We start from the raw sequence: 20,996 nt of genomic DNA on the forward strand, positions 1-20,996 counted from the left end.
TTTTTTATCAATTACGAATATGATTTAAAAATACTCACACGCAGCATGCTGTTCCTCATTGTATTCTCCGGTGTTAAATACACATTTATAGGTTCCTGAATCTGTCTTTTTATAACAGTATCCTACAAAAGGAAAAAAAATTCTTATAAAAATACAAAAATCATTCAATTATTTTTATAAAGACCAATTATAAAACAAAATATTTTTAATTTTTTTTATTAATAATAATATTAATATTTTATATACTTTTTGCTGCTGCGTAGCTGGTAAGGTCATAATAAGAAAACCAATTACTTCCCGATCCATCGGTCCAGTGAAAATTTAGTGTAATTAACACAATGCATAATATCACAAATGTAAATATTTTCATTATGTATATATTTTTTTTTATATTTATTTATATCTAACTATAAATTAATTTATTCAAATAAATTATCCAATTATTTTAATCAATTATAGTTGTTAATTAAATTATTAATCAGTTTTTTTTTTTTGAAATGAAAAATTACCCAAACGAGATAAAAAATTTTTTATTCACTTTCTGTTTTATTGTAACAGAAATAAGAGAATTATAATAATTTAATTGATGATAAATTTTTGCCATTTTATACTGCCTAGAATTATATTTATAGATATAATATTTTTTGATAAAATATTTATATATTCTTTAAATTCTATAATTTATAGAAACAGTTGTTCGTTTTCTAATATTGCTCAATTATTTGTTTTTTATATTGTAAAATTCTTAAAAAATTATTATTTATTAGGTAATATGGTTAATAAATTGAAATATATTATTTAAATTAAAAAAAAAAAAAAACTATAAAAAAAATTATCTACAAAATTATATTTTTTTTCTATATAAATATTTATATAAGTGTTAAAAAATATTTTAATCCAAAATTAATACAGAATAAAGAATTATTTATTCTAATTTTCTCGAAAAATAATTTTTTTGAAAAATTAAATGAAATTTTAAATTAAATTAAATTTATTTAAAAAAAAAATTTATTTTGCCAAATAATGAAAAAATCTGAAAATAATATTTATGGAAATAAATTCTTGTAATTATAGAATTAAGGATAAAAAAGAAAATGTTGCAAATAATAATTTTTTTATTATTTTATTACAGAGTTGTTAACTGAGAATGCGCGATGACACAGCGAATTTATCAGTGGTCCTCGAATCCTCGCGAGACTCATCCACAGGATATCCAAATGGAACCCCACAAAATAAACTCCAAACGATCAGAAAAAATCCACTCGAGGTGTAAGTAATTCTTATCATTTAATTATTTATCAATTATTTTTAATCAATTTTTTTTAATAATAAAATTTTTTTTTAAAAAGTAAATATTATCTCGAATCTAATTTTAATATTCAGTTGGGGAAAAATATATATTTAATTTATTTATTCTTTGAAATGTAAAAAAAAATGTAATTTTTTTTTTTTACAAATTTTCTCCTATTAATTTCTATTAAGAATTATAAATGATAAATTAATGATTTTTATTCTTGGACTATTTTTTGAAAAAATTGTTGAATTTCAATAATTTGTAAATATCGAAGAAAATTGAAAATTTATTTAAATGAGATTATCGAGAATGAATATAAATTCACGAAAAACAAAAAAAGATAGAGAAAATTTAGAACGTAGAAAATTTGTATATTTTACGATATCCTTTTCCTGTACCCAATAGGGATGAAAAAAAAAGAAACAGAAAATTATTATGGGCACATCAAATCGTCATTTCACATTTTATATGTGAATTCATTCGTATATTTATAAAGTTTAGGTCACATAGAAACGAGACTTGAAATCGGTAATCAGGATGTTCTGGTTCCGCGATGATATATAAAGATTCAGTCAGCCGCGATCGCGTAGTTTTGTCGGGAGAAACTTTGGAAAATGGCAATTACATCGCTAATGGAGCTCCATCGGGAATTTCCTCGACACGACTTTTCGAAGCAGTATCTTAAATCCCATTTTTCCTTCAAGATTCCAGTAAATTTTACTAAACCCTTCGGGCGTGAATGCACTTCGAATGAAATTGTATTAAAAAAAAAAGAAAAAAAGAAAAAAAATTTACAACTTTTCTCATAGAATTTAATTTAATTAGAAAGAGGAACTAATTAATTTGTTAGGTGGTAAAAAAGAATGAAAGAAATTTTAAGGATAAAATAAGAAAAATTAATTAATTCTATCCAAGTATTTACTAATGATTATGTCCCACTTGGAAAGATTCCCTGGAAAGTGCCCCCTGGAGGTTCTATCAGAATTCCGCCGGAACTTCCAACGTAATTCCGTCGGAATTCCATCGGAGTTCCAAAGAATTTCCAATGGGATTCCGACGAAATTCCAACGGAATTAGGACTTTAAAAATTTTGAAAAAATTAATCGGAATTCCGTTGGAATTCCGTTGGAATTCCATGGGAAATTCTTTAGAACTCCGACGGAATTACGTTGGAAGTTCCGGCGGAATTCTGATAGAACCTCCAGGGGGCACTTACCGGGGAATCTTTCCGACGGAAATCCAACGGAATTCCGACGGAATTAGGACTCTAAAAATTTTGAAAAAATTGATCGGAATCCGTCGAATTCTGTCGGAATCCCACAGGAAATTCTTTGGAACTCCGACGGAATTAGGACTTTAAACATTTTGAAAAAATTAATCGGAATTCCGTCGGAATCCCATAGGAAATTCTTTGGAAATTCTTTGGAACTCCGATGGAATTCCGACGGAATTACGTTGGAAGTTCCGGTGGAATTCTGATAGAACCTCCAGGAGGCACTTTCCGGGGAAGCTTTCCAAGTGGGGTTAAAATTAGTAAAAATTGCGAGAGTTAATAAATTTTTTTCTGAAAAAGTTACTAATTTTTAAAACTAATTATAAATTACTAAATAAATAAGAAAATTAATTATGAATTAATAGGTTAATATATTGTCCAACTAAAGTATTTAGAGAAAAATTACTATTTCTGTGTATTACTTTAGTAAGAAAATACTAATAGCAAATACTAAAAGCAAATACTAAAAGGAAATACTAAAAGCAAATACTGAAAAAAATACTGAAAGAAAATACTAAAATCAAATACTTTAGTATTTACTAAAGTATGTAATTCAATTCAGTATTCCGAAATCAATTATTACTGAATTTTATTAAAGTATTTGCTAAAGAATTTGAAAAAATATAAAATATTGTTCAAGTATTAAAAATAAGTATTTATAATCATTTTGGTGAAAATTACTAAAATATTTAGTTAAGTATTCAGTAAAGTATTTAGAAAATATTAATTAAATTTTACTAAAGTATTTACTAAATAATTACAAGGCAAATTTTATTTACATAATTAAAAACGAATTATCTGATATTACTAAAGTATTTGCTTAGGTATTTAAACTACAAAAGTATTAGCTAAAAATGAAAAAACCTTATTATCTAATAATTTTCAATCCTTTACTAATAAAGTATTTACTAAAGTATTTAAACAATATTTAGTATATATTATTGAATTATTTAATAACAAATTTTTAAAATTACTATAATATTTAATTGAAGTAGGGGAGACCGGGGCTGAAAGTGCCGATTTTGAGAAAACTAAAGAAAATACTAGTAAAATGACAACTTTTTATTTTACTTCATAGTCTATCTTTTGTGAAATTTAATGTAGTTTTTGAATCCAGTATTATTTTTTGATAATATTGAATAGTTTTTTTGTAAAAATTGATTTTCTGCAGCGAGGCGAAGCGACACATCGAGCTACGCCCTGGGGAGAGTTGTGCCGACGCCTGGGTCGGTTGTGCCGCCCAGATTTTGTAGTTGCTTAACTTGAAGCAAATGATTTTACGTGTAAGAAATAAAATAATTATTTCCAATATATGATTTAATATTATTTATTAATATATTTTTATAAACATTTAAAGGTTTTTGTGAACAATCTTAGGATTTCTAGATTTTAGTACCACTTTTAGTAGGTAAAAATAAACAATTTCTGACTTATATTCTATAATTACATAGTTAGTCAGTCACTTAAAATATAGTTTTCGTAATAAGTATTTTTATTATAAACATTCAAAAGATTTTTCCAACAATCGTAACACTTATAGATTTTTATAAATAAATAAACATTTCTGACTTAAATTTTACAATTACATAATTAATCAGTCTTTTAAAATATTTTTTCAAATAATTATTTGTATCGTTAATTAAGTGTAAAAACTCTACTTTCTGATTAATAAATAGTTTTTAAGGCGTAAATACTTATTCCGAATGCGATTTATTGAAATTACAATTGACACACAATTGACCCTTTTTTTACACTTCACACATTTTAAATGTGCCCAGTTTTTGCAAACTATGCATTGAATCAACTTTTCTCTTGATTTCGGGTTGGAATAACTATTCGAACAAACGAGGCAATAGTATAGATTATGGTTATGTAGCGATTGACAGCGGCACAACCAGCCCCAAGCGAAAGGCACAATTAACCTCGTTGCGTCAACGCTCACTTTTTATCATATATTAAAAAAGTAGATAAATAAAATGTTAAGATCAATACACCATTGAATCCCTCGATAAATTTGGATCATTTTAAAAAAAAATACGTATCGATATCTTTAAAAATGCAAAAAATAGACCAAAAAGTGTAAACATGAAAACTTGCACGTAAGTGACGCCAAAGCACCAAATTACTAACAGCTAATTATTCCATAAAGCAAACAAAATCAAAATAGTTGCCAAAGATGCGCATAAGTAAAACAATACTTCTCTCACTTCCACTTTTCAAAAAAAAAATTTTCTTTTTGAGATATTCCTATCGGCACAACTTACCCCCGGCACTTTCAGCCCCGGTCTCCCCTATTTAGAAACTAATTACCAAAGTATTTGCTAAAGTAATTACTAAGTATTCCTAAGAATTACTAAAGTATTTACTTAAATATTTAAAAGCTTTTGACTAAAGTATTTTTTAAAGCTTTAAAAATTATAGTATTTCAAAATAAATTACAATTACTGAGTATATTACTAAAGTATTGGCTTAAATAGTATTTAGTAAATTATTCCAGTAATCAATTTACTGAAAATGGCTAAATATTCAGAAAGTAATTGCTAAAAATAAAAGTAATTGCTAATTAATTACTAAATAAATTTTACCAAAAGTATTTCGAAAAGAATTTAAATTACTAAGTATTGCCTTAAATAGTATTTACTAAATTACTTTAGTAATAATCTACTAAAAATAGCTAAATATTCAGAAAGTAATTGCTAAAAATAAAAGTAATTGCTAATTAATTACTAAACAAATTTTACCAAAAGTATTTCGAAAAGAATTTAAATTACTAAGTATTGCCTTAAATAGTATTTACTAAATTACTTTAGTAATAATTTACTAAAAATAGCTAAATATTCAGAAAGTAATTACTAAAAATAATAGTAATTGCTAATGTATTACTAAATAAATTTTACCAAAAGTATTTCGAAAAGAATTTAAATTACTAAGTATTGCCTTAAATAGTATTTACTAAATTACTTTAGTAATAATTTACTAAAAATAGCTAAATATTCAGAAAGTAATTACTAAAAATAATAGTAATTGCTAATGTATTACTAAATAAATTTTACCAAAAGTATTTCGAAAAGAATTTAAATTACTAAGTATTGCCTTAAATAGTATTTACTAAATTACTTTAGTAATAATTTACTAAAAATAGCTAAATATTCAGAAAGTAATTACTAAAAATAATAGTAATTGCTAATGTATTACTAAATAAATTTTTCGAAAATATTTCGAAAAAAATGTTGAATTACTAAGTATTACTAAAGTAAGTAATAAGTAATACTTATAAGTATTCAAAAGCTTACGATTAAAGTATTTTTCACTCTTATTACTAAAGTATTTTCTAAAGCTATAAAAATATTTAGAAAAGAATCATAATTTAATTTTTTATTATATCTCAAGTAGAAATACTAAAAGTATTGATGAATGTGAGAGGGGTTTTTTTTTGTAGACACATATTGAGTGATTTATGAAGCGTTTGATTCACCGCGGCAAGGAAACGAATCCATGTCTAGAACGTCTATCACGACTTTAATCGGACGTACAGATGTCGATTCAATCCCTTTTGTTGTCGATGTGCCCCCGCGTGTGTATACATTCTTCTTTGGCCGTTCGAGTTCCATTAAGACCTTTTACCATTTCCTTTTTCCTTTTTTTTTTTTTATCTTTTCATTGATATCACTCGAGATCAATCCTTTGATCCCAGAACTACGTTATAAAATTTCTCTCTCTCTTTTTCAAAAAAAAAAGAAAAAAACTATATTGATCTTTTAGTAATAGTAATTTTTCTTTATTCGAAAAAGAAAATTTGAAAAAATATTTGAAAATACTGTCATTTTCTATTTTTTGTTTCTAAAGAAATATATTTATTCAAAGTTTAAAATATTTAATAAAACTCAGATTATTCTGGATTTATTGATTTATTTATATAAATTGTTTTATATAAATCTCGATTATATAAAAAGTAAATTTAGATTTGAGTTTTATTAAATATATAATACTGAAGAAATTTCATATTTTATATAATACTGGATGGAAAATTACATTTTTTTTTTATTTTTGAAATTGATTTCCGTTCTGTTAACAATTTTTTTTCTTATCACGGAAAAAAATCTTTATCTGGAACAGCGATATGTTTCTCTAGAATAGCGAAAACTTTCTCTGTTTTAGTGATACTTATCGCTGTTTCAAGTAAAGATTTTTTCCGTGTAGTTTTACTTAGTTTTTTTTTTCTTTTCCTTAGTCAATCAAAAATTTTTTTTTTGAGAATTACTCTTTAAATTTGAATTATATGTTTTATATGTAAATAAATAATTACTAATTAGTATCAAATTAATTCTAATTCATAACTCAAACGTTGAAAAAATATTTTTAATTAAATCTGTATATAAGAAGAAAATAATTAAAAACTTTAAAAAATTAGAATTATGATTCTTAGATGAATAACAAACATTTCTCAATAGTTTTTAAAATCAGTTTACGTGCCCAATTTAAAACAAATTGAGTTTTTATATTAAAACAGTGTTTTATGGGGAATCAGAATTTATTTAATCTAATAAATACTGCAATAAATGATAAAATAATTACTTATTTTCAATTTTACATATAAATAATTATATTGCTGTAGTGTTTGTGTATTTTAAAAAATTAAATTATAATGTTAAAAGAACGATTTTAAGAGTGACAAAATTTATTTGAGAGTCAAATGATCTCTGAAATTTTTTGACAAGAAGAGACCTTTAATTATCGCTCTATAAAAACGGCACTAAACGTGAAAATGATAAACATTGATTTTAAAATACTTTCTTCTCGAAAGACGGACACTTTTTACAAAAGCAGCTAGAGATCGTTATCTTATATAAATTTCCTAATTCCGAATGATTATGCGAATCCATACAAAAACACGATTGCAAAACGAAAAGTAATATAATGAGGGGTTCATTACCTCCTGCCGCCGTCAGATGGCAGCAGCATGCAGGGCGCACAAAGTCGCAGCTGTTATTAGATTACTTTTCTACTTTTTGTTTTGCAACCATGTTTTTCTATGGATTCGTACAGTTTTTTGGATTTAGGAAGTTTATAAGATGAGGATTTTGGCTGATTTTGTTAAAAGTGTTCGTGTTTCGAGAAAAAAGCATAAATATAAAAACGAAACAAGAATATAACTTCATTGTTAATAAATTTATATGAACCCAAATCTAAAACATCTATTATCTATACGCATATAAGTATACATTAAATAAATTCTGGTTTCTCATAAAATACTATTTTTAAATATTTAAAACTCAATTTGTTTTAAATTGGGCACGTAAAAGCTGATTTTAAAACCTATTGAGAAAAGTTTTTTTATTCATCTTAGAACCATAATCAAAAAGAATTTTTAAGGCCAGGTCCAAGTGAGGCAGCGCCATATACATTGAAACTAAAATTTTGGAAAATTTTCAACAGCCTTTTCTTGAAAACAAGAAGGTAAAATGCTTTTTCCTTTATGGATAATTGATTATTGGCAAGATATACACCAGCTAAAACTTTTTTTGAGTTAAAATATAAAAAAAAATTTCATGTCAATAAATTAAATATGAGCACTTTTTTCATAAAAACTGTAACAGTTATTTTCTCAGAAATTACAATCAAAAATGCAATTTCCATTTGGAAAATTAATAAACGCTAAAAAATACACGACCTAAGATTTACCAATCACGAAAATAACAAAAAAAAATTTTATTAAATATTTAACATATTGATACTGCTTTACTGATTGTGACAGCCCTTTGGTAAGATTATGTATTTCAGGTGGTTAGCAACAGCGCCAATCTCCTCCTTTCGGCAAAACTGCGAAACGTCTGGTGACATATATAACCTGCCAAACGGCTGTCATAATGAGTAAAATATGTTATGTTAAAATACTTTTTTTTTTTGTTATTTTCGTGATTGGTAAATCTTAGGTCGTGTATTTTTTAGCGTTTATTAATTTTCCAAATGGAAATTGCATTTTTCATTGTAATTTCTGAGAAAGTACTGTTACAGTTTTTGGTGAAAAAAGTGCTCATATTTAATTTATTGACATGGAATTTTTTTTATTATTTTAACTCAAAAAAAGTTTTAGCTGGTGTGTATATCTTGCCAATAATCAATTATCCATAAAGAAAAAAGCATTTTACCTTCTTGTTTTCAAGAAAAGGCTATTGAAAATTTTCCAAAATTTTAGTTTCAATGTAGATGGCGCTGCCTCACTTGGACCTGGCCTTAAACCTCCTTCTGGCGCCCCGTTGTGGAAACAATATAATTCAAATTTAGAGAGAAAAATTAAAGAATAAATTTTTTTTTGCAGTTTAATAATAAAATAAATAAAAGTTCGATTTAGAAAAAAATTATAATTCTCTGGTGCAAAAATGAGAGTAAGTAACAATAAACGCGTGTGTCTACGGTAAAAATATTTCGCTTTCCAGACACACAACGAGACAAGGACAAGGCTAATGGAGAAGTGGAATATATGCTACAAGAAAATGGAGAACCAATGTACGAATTTTTTTTTTTTTTCTAAAAGAAAATCTTTTTTTCAAATAGTACACAAAAACACAAATATAGATGACAAAAATTACAAATTTATCAATGAAACGGAAGAAATAAATATACTATATATAGAGGGAGAAAAAAAATACTGTATATAGAGAAAGAAAAAAAAAAAAAAAAAAAAAAAACAAGCGTATAAGGGAAAGTAAATAAAACTCAAAAATGCAAAAGCAGTGTATATATAGCGAGAGAGAAATAAACGAAAATTCAATGGTACATGAAAGGAAATGTTACTGTGCTGGTCGCTTGAAAATCGCTTTTGGTGCGAATAAGAGAGAGAGAGAGAGAGATTCAAATCTTTCTCTCTCTCTTTCTTCACAAGCAAAGAGATACATGGTTCCATTCAATTGGAACAGTTGCATAGGTTCTTGAGAGCACTTCCGACAGAAATGCTTTGCTTCAATTTTCTTCACTTCCGGTAGAGAGAGGGGAGGGGGGGGGGTTTGAAGATTCTGCGTCTTTCATGAGATTGAATTGCAGATATTTTCCAGAACGTTGACTCGTGATTGGACCCCGTGATTAGACTTGATAATGCATTTCTGCTTTTAAATTGGCTAATTTACACATATTTTCAAAGATTGAAAATCATTCTAAGTGGTTTTTCTCATATAGAAAAGTTGACGAAAAATTATTTTTTTTTAAAAAATAATTCGAATTTGCAAAATTATTTTTAATTATTTTTCTCGTACAAAAAAGTAATTATTTTTTTAAAGACAAAAAATTTTTTTTTTTTGTAAAAATAATTTAAATTCGATTTTTAATTCTTAAAAAGAAATTTTAATTTTTTTTTCTTGATGATATGGATAACATTTAAATTTTTTAAAATAGTTTTGAAATTAATTTTTTGTTTACAAAAAACCATTGTTCAATTTTTGGGGTTTTATTACTGCTTCCATTTTTCTTAAACGAATAATAATTTATGTCAAATATTATCTTATATATTGTAGAAATATTCGTAAAACGAAGTACGAGGTTTTAATTAGTATCTCAAGGAAAATATTGATATTTCATCAATTTCTGATTATTGGGTGAAAAGAAGCTTGAATATAAATTTAAAATTACGAGTTAATTATATAATTAATTAATTATAAATATAATTAACTATATTAAATTATATCAAATTATATAAAATTATGTCAAATTATATTAAATTGTACTAAATTGTATTAAATTATATCAAATTATATAAAATTATGTCAAATTATATTAAATTGTACCAAATTGTATTAAATTATAATTATAATTAATTTATTATAATTATAACTATAGAAATTGATGAAATGAATATTTATTGACTTAATTTTTCGGGACAAAAAATATTCAAAGGATCAATGTAAAATATATTTAAATATTGGAAAAACATGAATCGTTATGTCGGAAGTGTTCTCTCTTCATCTTTCATTTTTTTTTCTATTTCTTTATCGATAATAATGGGGCGGGCATGACTTTGTAATTCAAGCACGATGTTAATGAAGCATCAATTTCTTCTGTCCACAGTGAATTCGTGCCCCCTCAAACCAAAGAGGAGAAGGTCGTTCCAACAGCACCTATACTACCACCCGTACCTTATTACAGACTAGTAAGTGGCAATTTTTTTTCCATCCAAATAAACGATATTCTAAATTTAAGAATATATAATTTTTCCTCTTTATTCTTTTTTTTCAAGAATAAATTCCATAAGAATTTTATTCTTACGTTTTAGAAAATTATAGTGAAATTATTTTTAATTCAAAAAAAATAAATATTTTAAGAATATTGCATTTTAAACGTATTTAAAATTTTTTTTTTAATTATATTTTTTGAAAATTTAATTAAACTTTTTTTATTAGTTTCGATTTGCAACGTTTGGGGAGCTGATGCTTGTGTTTGGGGGTCTCTTTATGGGAACCCTCACTGGACTTTGCATTCCCATTTCTACCATTCAGTATGGAGAGTTCACAACATTATTGGTTGATCGTAACAATGAAAATGAAACAAGTACCGAAACTATAATTATGGAATGGTTCGGAGGAGGAAAAATTTTGTAAGTTTTTTTTTTCTGTGTTAATTTCGAAAAAAAAAATATTCTTAAAACTGAGTGCTGTTTAATTTCTGTTTGACAAAAAATAACATTTACTACTATAACGCTGAAATTAAATGAATCTTAAATTTTTGTCTGACTGAAAATGACTTTTACTACTGTTACTAAAAGTTTTCAAATTGAAAAAACTGTTCTGTCTGACTGAAACTGCCTTTGAATACTGTTACTAAAAATTTCCAAAATAAAAAAAGGTTCTGCCTAACTGAAACTGCATTTGACTACTGTTACTAAAAATTTTCAAATTCAAAAAAATGTTCTGTCTGACTGAAACTGATTTTACTACTGCTAGATAAAAATGCCAAAAAAAATTTCTGTTTGACTGAAACTGACTTTTACAACTGCTACTGAAAATAATCAAATTAAAAAAATGTTGTCTGTCTGAAATTTTCTTTGACTACTGTTACTAAAAATTTCTGAATTGAAAAAAATGTTTTGTCTGGCTGAAACTGTTTTTTACTACTGCTAGTAAAAATGCCCGTAAAAATTTTTTCTGTCTGTTTGAAATTGTCTTTTACTACTGCTACTGAAAATTACCAAATTAAAAAAATATTCTGTCTGACTGGAACTGTCTTTTACTACTGTTACTAAAAATTTCCAAAATAAAAAAAGGTTCTGCCTAACTGAAACTGCATTTGACTACTGTTACTAAAAATTTTCAAATTCAAAAAAATGTTCTGTCTGACTGAAACTGATTTTACTACTGCTAGATAAAAATGCCAAAAAAAATTTCTGTTTGACTGAAACTGACTTTTACAACTGCTACTGAAAATAATCAAATTAAAAAAATGTTGTCTGTCTGAAATTTTCTTTGACTACTGTTACTAAAAATTTCTGAATTGAAAAAAATGTTTTGTCTGGCTGAAACTGTTTTTTACTACTGCTAGTAAAAATGCCCGTAAAAATTTTTTCTGTCTGTTTGAAATTGTCTTTTACTACTGCTACTGAAAATTACCAAATTAAAAAAATATTCTGTCTGACTGGAACTGTCTTTTACTACTGTTACTAAAAATTTCCAAAATAAAAAAAGGTTCTGTCTGACTGAAACTGCCTTTGACTACTGTTACAAAAAGTTTTCAAATTGAAAAAAATGTTCTGTCTGACTGAAACTGCCTTTGACTACTGTTACTAAAAATTTCCAAAATAAAAAAAGGTTCTGTCTGACTGAAACTGCATTTGACTACTGTTACTAAAAATTTTCAAATTGAAAAAAATGTTCTGTCGGACTAAAACTGTTTTTACTACTGCTAGAGAAAAATGCAAAAAAAAATTCTGCCTGACTGAAACTGACTTTTACAACTGCTACTGAAAATAATCAAATCAAAAAAATGTTCTGTCTGGCTGAAACTTTCTTTGACTACTGTTACTAAAAATTTCTGAATTGAAAAAAATGTTTTGTCTGGCTAAAACTGTTTTTTACTACTGCTAGTAAAAATGCCTGTAAACATTTTTTCTGTCTGTTTGAAATTGTCATTTACTACTGCTACTGAAAATTACCAAATTAAAAAAATATTCTGTCTGACTGGAACTGCCTTTTTACTACTGCTACTAAAAATTTTCAAAATAAAAAAATGTTCTGTCTGACTGAAACTGCCTTTGACTACTGTTACTAAAAATTACCAAATTAAAAAAATATTCTGTCTGACGTGAACTGTCTTTTACTACTTCTACTAAAAATAAACAAATTTTGCAAAAAAATTCGTTCTGTCTGACAAAAAATAACATTTACTACTAACGCTGAAATTAAATGAATCTTAAATTTTTGTCTGACTGAAAATGACTTTTACTACTGATGGCAAAATAAATGTTCGTCTGACTATAACTCACTATTGATACTGATAACTCAATTAATTGAGATAAGAATTTTTAGGTCTTACCGAAAATGAATGTCACTACTGATAGTAAAATAAATTTGGAAAACATTTTTCTGACTGAAACTGTCTTTGACTACTGTTACTAAAAATTTTCAAATTGAAAAAAATGTTCTGTCTGACTGAAACTGCCTTTGACTACTGTTACTAAAAGTTTTCAAATTGAAAAAAATATTCTGTCTGACTGGAACTGTCTTTTACTACTTCGACTAAAAAAAAACAAAGTTTGCAAAGAAATTCGTTCTGTCTGACTAAAAATGACGTTTACTATACTATTTTTCTTTCATTATACACTTTTAAATAATAAATTGTGTAAGAATTATGTAACTTTTAAAAAAAAATTCATTTGTTTAATTACAGATACGCAAATTCAACATACGAAGAACGGATGGATGCCTTATACGATGATTCAGTAGCTTTTGGAGTATCATGCGCAGCATTGTCTTGTTTTCAATTTGTTTTTGCAATTTTCACTGTTGATTTACTTAATATTGCTGCATCGAGACAAATTGCAAGATTAAGAAAAATGTTCCTTCAAGCAGTTCTCAGACAGGATATGTCATGGTATGACACTAATACTTCCACAAATTTTGCCAGCCGAATCACCGAGTAAGTAACATTTAAAAAATTCTTTACAAAAAAAAATTATACAAAATAATAATTATTATCGTTAAACAAAAAAATGATCCTGGAGAAATTTTTATAGTAACTGTTAAATAGCAAGTAGAAGTCTTTAAATTCAATAAGATTAGAAGTATAATTTATGTATAGATGAAATATATGTATAGTTTATGAAATTAACAAAGTAAACGGAACAGAGTTGCAAAAGAGAAAAGTTAGTAAGTCGAAAGGTGCAACAGGTGATGTTAAGAGGTCCCTAAAAGCTTGTCTTCTGTGTTTCTCTTTAGCTAAAGTTACGCATCTTTTAAACGATCTGCCAACCAATTTCCCCCATCTCAATTTCAATTTAGGGTTAAATCCTTTGACAATTTAAACTCCCGTTTGTTTAAGCCTTTGAGAATTAAGGAACTGATTTCAGGGGTTTTCAGTTTCTCGTTTTGAGACGGTATTTCAATTAAATTATTTCATTTAAATTAAATTAATTTAATTTAATTAAATTATTACCACAAATAAATATTTGTTCCATAAATATTTACTCAATAAATGTTTAATTTTTAATAGTAAAAAATTCCTTATTATAAAAATTACTCACATATTGTCTGACTGAAATTGACATTTACTACTGATATTAAGAATTAAAGAATTGTCTGACTATACTACTGATTTATACTACTGATTTACAAAAAGTATACTTCAAAATGCGTTGTCTGACCAAAATTTGCTTTTACTATTGTTTCCTAAAAACGGAAGGAACGTAATTGACTTTTACCACTGTTGATGTCTGACAAAAAAATTTAGTGTCTGACTATAACCCACTTTTACTACTGTTACCAAAAATTATGCAAGGAATTTTGTTTCACTGAATCGGAATATTTTTTAACTAATACTAATAATACAAATTTGCAACGTTTGACTGCTAACTTTCCCTACTGATACTAAAATTTTCGTAATTAAAAATTTTTTGTCTGACCGAAACTGAATTTTACTACTGATAACAATAATTGACTAATTAGTAAAGTCTGACTGGAAGTTACTGTTACTACTAATTTTAAAAATTAGTCGGCTAGCAATCTTTTTGTCTGACTGTAACACGGTCTTTTACTACTAATAAGAATATTTGCCTAATTAATAATGTCTGACTAAAATTTACTATTACTACTGATTGAAAAATTATTCAAATTAAAAACATTCTGTCTGACTTTGAAGGACTGATACTACTGATATTAAAAGTACAAAAATGTTGCGTCTGACTAAAACTTACATTTACTACTGTTAACAATATTCTACTAGTACGGAATGCCTGACTGCAACTGAGCTGTACTACTGATACTAAAATTCTATAAATTAAAAATTTTATGTCCGACTGAAAGTGACTGTTACTACTTACACAGAAAATTAAAAGGCATTAAATTAAGCTGCAACACTTATTATTTCAATCCAATTTTGCTTATTTTAATCCATTTTGGTATTAAAATAAGCAAAATTGGATTAAAATAATAAGCGTTGCAGATTATTTTAATGCCTTTTAATTTTCTGTGTATAAATAAATATTTATTATTACTAAAATCGTACGAATTAAAACTATTTTGTCCTATCAAAACTGCCTTTTACTACTTATAAGAAAATATTTGTTGTTAACAAAGTTACACGAATTAAAAAATATGTCTGTCTAAAGCTTGTTTTTTCTACTGATAACAATATTTCACTAATTAGTAATGTTTGACTAATCGTGACTGTTGCTACTGATTTTAAAATTACTCGAATTAAAAATATTCTGTCTGACTTTAACTTAATTTTACCACTGATATTAAAATTACACACTTTAAAAATGTTACGTCTAAGTGAAACTGACTTTTACTACTGAATGTAAAGTTACGCGAATAAAAAAAAATTCCGTCTGACTTTAAGTGACTTGTACTACTGTTATTAGAATTAGAAAAATTAAAATCATTGTCTAACTAAAACTGATTTGTACTACTGATACTATTAAAATTCTATTATTAAAAAACTTTGCCTAAAAGTGACTGTTACTACTTATAAGAAAATATCTACTGTTACCAAAATTACACGAATTGAAAATTTTGTCTTACTGAAGGTGGCTTTTTCTACTTATAAGAAAATATCTATAATCAAAATTACGTCTGACTGAAACGGACTTTTACTACTTGTAATTTTTATTTTTATTCCACTATTTCTGGTTTTATTGCTGTGTGCATTAAGTCTGACTGATACTGACTGTTACTACTTGGAATTTTTAATTTTATTTCCCCTTTTCTATTATTTCTATTGTAGAATGTACGTCTGACTGAAACTGACCTTTACTACTTATGAGAGAATATTTCCAAAATTACACGAATCAAAAAACGTTACGTCTGACCATAACTGTCTTTTACTACTAATACTAAAAATTTACGAATTAGAAACGTTTTGTCAGACTGAAATCAAATCAAATCAAATATTTCAATTCCAGAGATTTGGACAAAATGAAAGATGGAATCGGCGAAAAATTGGGAATCTTCACATATCTAATGGTATCATTTATTTCATCGATAATAATTTCATTTATATACGGTTGGAAATTGACACTTGTTGTATTGAGTTGTGCACCAGTAATTGTCATTGCAACGGCAATTGTTGCCAAAGTTCAAAGTTCATTGTCAGCATTAGAATTGGCGGCATACGGTCAAGCGGGTAGTGTCGCCGAAGAGGTACTTGGCGCTGTGAGAACGGTGATTGCATTCAATGGGGAACAAAAGGAAGTCGATAGATATTCAACAAAATTAATACCAGCAGAAAAAACAGGAATCAAACGTGGCTTATGGTCGGGCGTTGGTGGTGGTGTAATGTGGTTTATTATTTATTTGAGTTATGCACTTGCCTTTTGGTATGGTGTACAATTAATACTTGAAGATCGTCCCAAGGATGTTAAGGCATATACACCGGCTGTACTTGTTATTGTATTTTTTGGCGTTCTTGCCGGTGCACAAAATATGGGTCTCACATCGCCTCATCTCGAGGCATTTGCCGTTGCACGTGGTTCTGCGGCTGCAATATTTCAGGTTTGGAATTTTTTGTTTTTAATTACCAACACAGAAATCTACTTTACCGACTGATGGTAAAACAGTTTTTTTTTGAAAAATATAAATAGTTACCGACATAGAAATCTACCTTACCGACTGACAGTAAAACAGTCGGTAAGGTAGCTTTCTGTGTCGGTAAATTTTATATTTAAAAAAAAATTACCAGCAGACGGTAAGGTAGAGTTCTATGTCGGTAATTTTTATATTTAAAAAAAAATTACCAGCAGACGGTAAGGTAGATTTCTATGTCGGTAATTTTTTATAAAATGAATTTTCAAGTTGTTTTACATACAAAATTTTTTTTGCAATAAATTATGAATGGAAAATTCAATTTTTTTTTCTAGGTGTTGGATCGTGTACCAATAATTGATAGTTTGAGTAAGGAAGGACAAAAATTGAAAATGGTTAATGGAGAGATTGAATTTAAGGACGTTCATTTTCGATATCCTGCTAGAAAAGATGTCAAAGTACTTCAGGGTTTAAATCTAAAGATCAAACACGGTGAAACCGTAGCTCTCGTTGGTGGTTCAGGATGTGGAAAATCTACGTGCCTTCAACTTATTCAGAGACTTTACGATCCTCTTCAGGGACAGGTTAGTTTTCAAAACTTTAGAAATATCTCAACTTCATTCGCCCTTTATTTTATTTTTTTCTTTTTTTTCTCTTTCCTCTCATTGTTTTGAAATAGTAGTCGTTTTTTTTATTCAATGAACAAAATATTTACGTTGATTTTTTTTCCCAAAATACAATAAATAATTAAATAAAAAATAATAGTAATAAAAAAATAATAATAGTAATAAAAAATTAACAGTAATTAAAAAAAATATTGAAGTTAAAGTATTTAGAAATTTTTTTTTTTTTTTGAAAAATAAAGTGACAGAGATAATAATTCAATTGATCATGAACAGTTTTGAAGATTACATATTCAAGTGTATTTGATTCATCGACGATTTTTTATCGTTTCAATTCCATTGATATGTTTTACGAGAAAGAATGAAAAAAAAAATTGCATAGAGAGAAAAAACGAAGGATGAGTTGCATATAGATATATATATATATTCATGCTTGTAGATATCTGAGCATTTCTAAGCGTTACGAGCGGAAAGTTAATATCGAAGAGCAACGTCATGAATAACCAAGCGACACTTTTATCTTGAGAGAAATTATGGTGGACATTCAACGAATGGCAGTCGCTTAAAGCCACGTGCGCATATAGAAACCCCCTGCCACCCCCCTCCTTATATTCAACGGTTCTTTTTTATGATCCATAAGGAATAATTATTTTACGAGTTTCCCCCCCACCCCTAAAAAACCTTTGTAGGATAAGTAAAAAAAATTATACATTTTTTTTTTGCATAAAAATTGAAAATTTCTGCTTTTATTTTTTTTATTTTGATTTATCCAATTAAATTCTTCTTTATATCTGAAAAAAAAAATTGTTGAATTTTTTCCTATTTAGTTTCTTCGGTAAGAAAAGAAACTCTTCCTCTTTCGGAAGAGGCTTTGTACTTTTAATAACTGCGAAAGAAGGGTTTTTAAATAAAATAGAAGGTATAAAAATTTCACGAGTATAAGCAAGAGAATATATAAAAGAGAAGTTATTTGTTTTTTTTCTGTTATAGAAATTATAAAAGAGTACAATTAAAAGGGGTAATAATTAAAGGAATAGAATTTTATAAAAAAAAAGACGGGAAATAAAAATAAGAGGTGAATAAAAGTTAAAAGTCTGTTTTGTCTGACTGAATCTAAGTTTTACTACTTTTTTTTTCTCTAGAATTTGTATTATGAGAATGATAATTTGAAATAATTTGTCGGACTATTTAGTGAATTTTACTATATTTTACAATTTAGACTATAAAAATTATAATTTTTTTGTCAACTTACTGCTAATGATTACAAAAAAATTGTGAAGAAATTTTTTCACTGGACCCGAATTTTTCTACTATATTAATGATGGGAAAATTTATACTGTCTGACTATTGACTGAATTTTACTACTGATAAACAAAAACTACGAAAAAACTATCAGCACTTATAAGAATTTGATTAAATTAATTTTTACTTTTAAATTTTTTTACTATTTTTGTAAAAAAAAAATTACAGACGTTTTGTCTGACTGTAACTGGCTGTTACTACTGATTCAAAAAATCAAAGATTCTATCTGACTAAACATTCACAGAAAATTAAGAGGCATTAAAATAAGCTGCAATCCTAATAACACAAGATATCTTGGGATATATTGATAATATCCCGCAGATATCCTAGGGATGTCCTATGGATATCAAAAGGATCTCTTAAGGATATCCAAAAAATCGGCGGTTTGGATATCCTTTGGATATTCCATGGATATCTGAGGATATCCACAGGATATATTCTGGATATCTCTATAGACTTTCATAAATGTCCTCCAGATATCCCATAGATATCGTCAGGATATTCTCAGTATATCTTCTGGATGTCAAGAAGATATTCTCAGGATATTGTTTTTAAAATCATTATGAGACTACGAGTGAGAATATTTTGTGAATTAAATTTTATATAAATAAAATAAAATGCAACTTGTTTTTCGAGAAAGTTGTTTAATTTGAAAAATTATTAACTAATTTTTTTTCCCCGCAAATAACGAATAACTATTAATATTAATTATACATTAAGTGCATGAGTTTATTTAAAAACTTTGAAAAATGCGTTTCAAATCTTCATTTAAATTAAATTAGAAGCTCATAAGATTTTTGTTTTTATTATAATTATTATTCATTATATTAGCTTAACAATTTCAACCTTTAAAAATATATGTTGAGATATTAAATATCCCGTGAATATCCTAAGAATATCCCACGGACATCTTGAGGATATCCCATGGATATCCTGCGATATAATATCCAATAGATATTTTGTGGATGTCTTAGGGATATCCTATGAATGTCCTATTGATGTCCCACAGACCGGCGGTTTGGATATCCTAGGGATATCATATGGATATCCCAAGATATCCTGGGGACCATTCTAGGATATCGACCATTGATATGGATATCCTAGGGATATCCTTTTGTTATGAGGGAACGCTTATTTTAATACCTTATAATTTTCTGTGTTACTTGTATTACTGGTTCAAAAATTGTTTACGTCTGATTGAAACTGAATTTTACTACTTGTAATTTTTAATTCAATTTTACTATTTCTCCTTCTTTTTATTGTGAATATTACGTCTGACTAAAAATGTCTTTTACTACTTCTAATTTTTTTATCTTAATAATTATATTCTTTATTATTTTCATCATTACGTTTGACTGAAACTGACTTTTACTACTTGTAATTTTCAATATTTTTCTATTTCATCATATATTTTGTTATTTCAAAAAAAAAAAAAAAAATGACAACCGTTTTTCCTCTCTGTTTTCAGGTATTCATTGACGGTGTTGATATTGGAAAATTGAATGTACAATGGCTTCGTTCGCATATCGGTGTTGTTGGTCAGGAACCAGTTCTTTTTGACACGACAATACGCGAGAATATCCGTTACGGAAATGACAGCGTTACCGAAGAGCAAATGATTAAAGCTGCCAAGGAAGCAAACGCTCACGATTTCATCAGTAAACTGCCAGAGGTGAGTCTCTCTCTCTCTCTCTCTCTCTCTCTCTCTCTCTCTCTCGAATCATTTTCCACGCCTCATTTCTATTTTGCTTCTCAATATAGAAGCTGTAATGAGAACTTTCATAAAATAAGCATACAAAGACTATATTTTAAAGTGAATTGATGGGAAGCGGAAACATTTGAAATTAAATTAAACCCCATCCACTCTGTCTCTCTTTCTCTTCATATACTATATATACACACACTTTGAAGTGAAAACTTTCAAGAGTAAAATTCCTTCAAAAGTTTGATGAACCATCCATAATAATTCGATACAAAGAGCATTTGGTCTCTTGATATTTTATTTTTTTCCATTTTCTTAATGCTGCGTTTTCCTCTTTTATTAATCTTTTTTCAAAGACAAAATTTGAAGTAAAAAATGAAATTTTTCTAAAAATATTGAAAATTTTATTATTATTGTCGAATCGTGGATGATTTTGTGAATTTGTCATTTGAAATTGTAATAGAGATGATTCAATGGATTGGAAGGATAATATCATTATCTAATTCCATCAAGCTTATATTCAAGCCCCAGGTGCTCGAGAAGTTGCGTTTGAATCCAGTGCAAACGTAGTAAAATATGTCAA

General features: G+C 27.0%; 2 protein-coding genes across 9 annotated transcripts in view; one reads left to right on the top strand and one right to left on the bottom strand.

Moving 5' to 3' along the window:
• Nucleotides 1–20,996, bottom strand: part of LOC127281867 (tryptophan 2,3-dioxygenase) — a 317,236-nt gene that overhangs the window by 108,790 nt on the left and 187,450 nt on the right. The window lies entirely within an intron of this gene.
• The window catches only part of LOC127281865 (multidrug resistance protein homolog 49-like), an 87,446-nt gene that overhangs the window by 40,886 nt on the left and 25,564 nt on the right, over nucleotides 1–20,996 (top strand). For 5 of the 8 annotated variants that reach the window (XM_051305827.1, XM_051305825.1, XM_051305826.1 and 2 more), the window contains 8 exons: nucleotides 1,133–1,269; nucleotides 9,005–9,074; nucleotides 10,626–10,707; nucleotides 10,958–11,151; nucleotides 13,437–13,685; nucleotides 16,168–16,756; nucleotides 17,122–17,370; nucleotides 20,180–20,383. In XM_051305827.1, the coding sequence (XP_051161784.1) occupies nucleotides 1,155–1,269; nucleotides 9,005–9,074; nucleotides 10,626–10,707; nucleotides 10,958–11,151; nucleotides 13,437–13,685; nucleotides 16,168–16,756; nucleotides 17,122–17,370; nucleotides 20,180–20,383 (1,752 nt within the window). In that variant the 5' untranslated portion in view covers nucleotides 1,133–1,154. The remainder of the gene's footprint in view (nucleotides 1–1,132; nucleotides 1,270–9,004; nucleotides 9,075–10,625; nucleotides 10,708–10,957; nucleotides 11,152–13,436; nucleotides 13,686–16,167; nucleotides 16,757–17,121; nucleotides 17,371–20,179; nucleotides 20,384–20,996) is intronic. The other 3 variants (XM_051305830.1, XM_051305832.1, XM_051305831.1) reach the window with 1 other exon arrangement.

Source organism: Leptopilina boulardi, unplaced genomic scaffold, assembly GCF_019393585.1.
Source record: "Leptopilina boulardi isolate dan_hultmark-lab unplaced genomic scaffold, ZJU_Lbou_2.1 LbouV2_278, whole genome shotgun sequence".
Lineage (NCBI taxonomy): Eukaryota > Metazoa > Arthropoda > Insecta > Hymenoptera > Figitidae > Leptopilina > Leptopilina boulardi.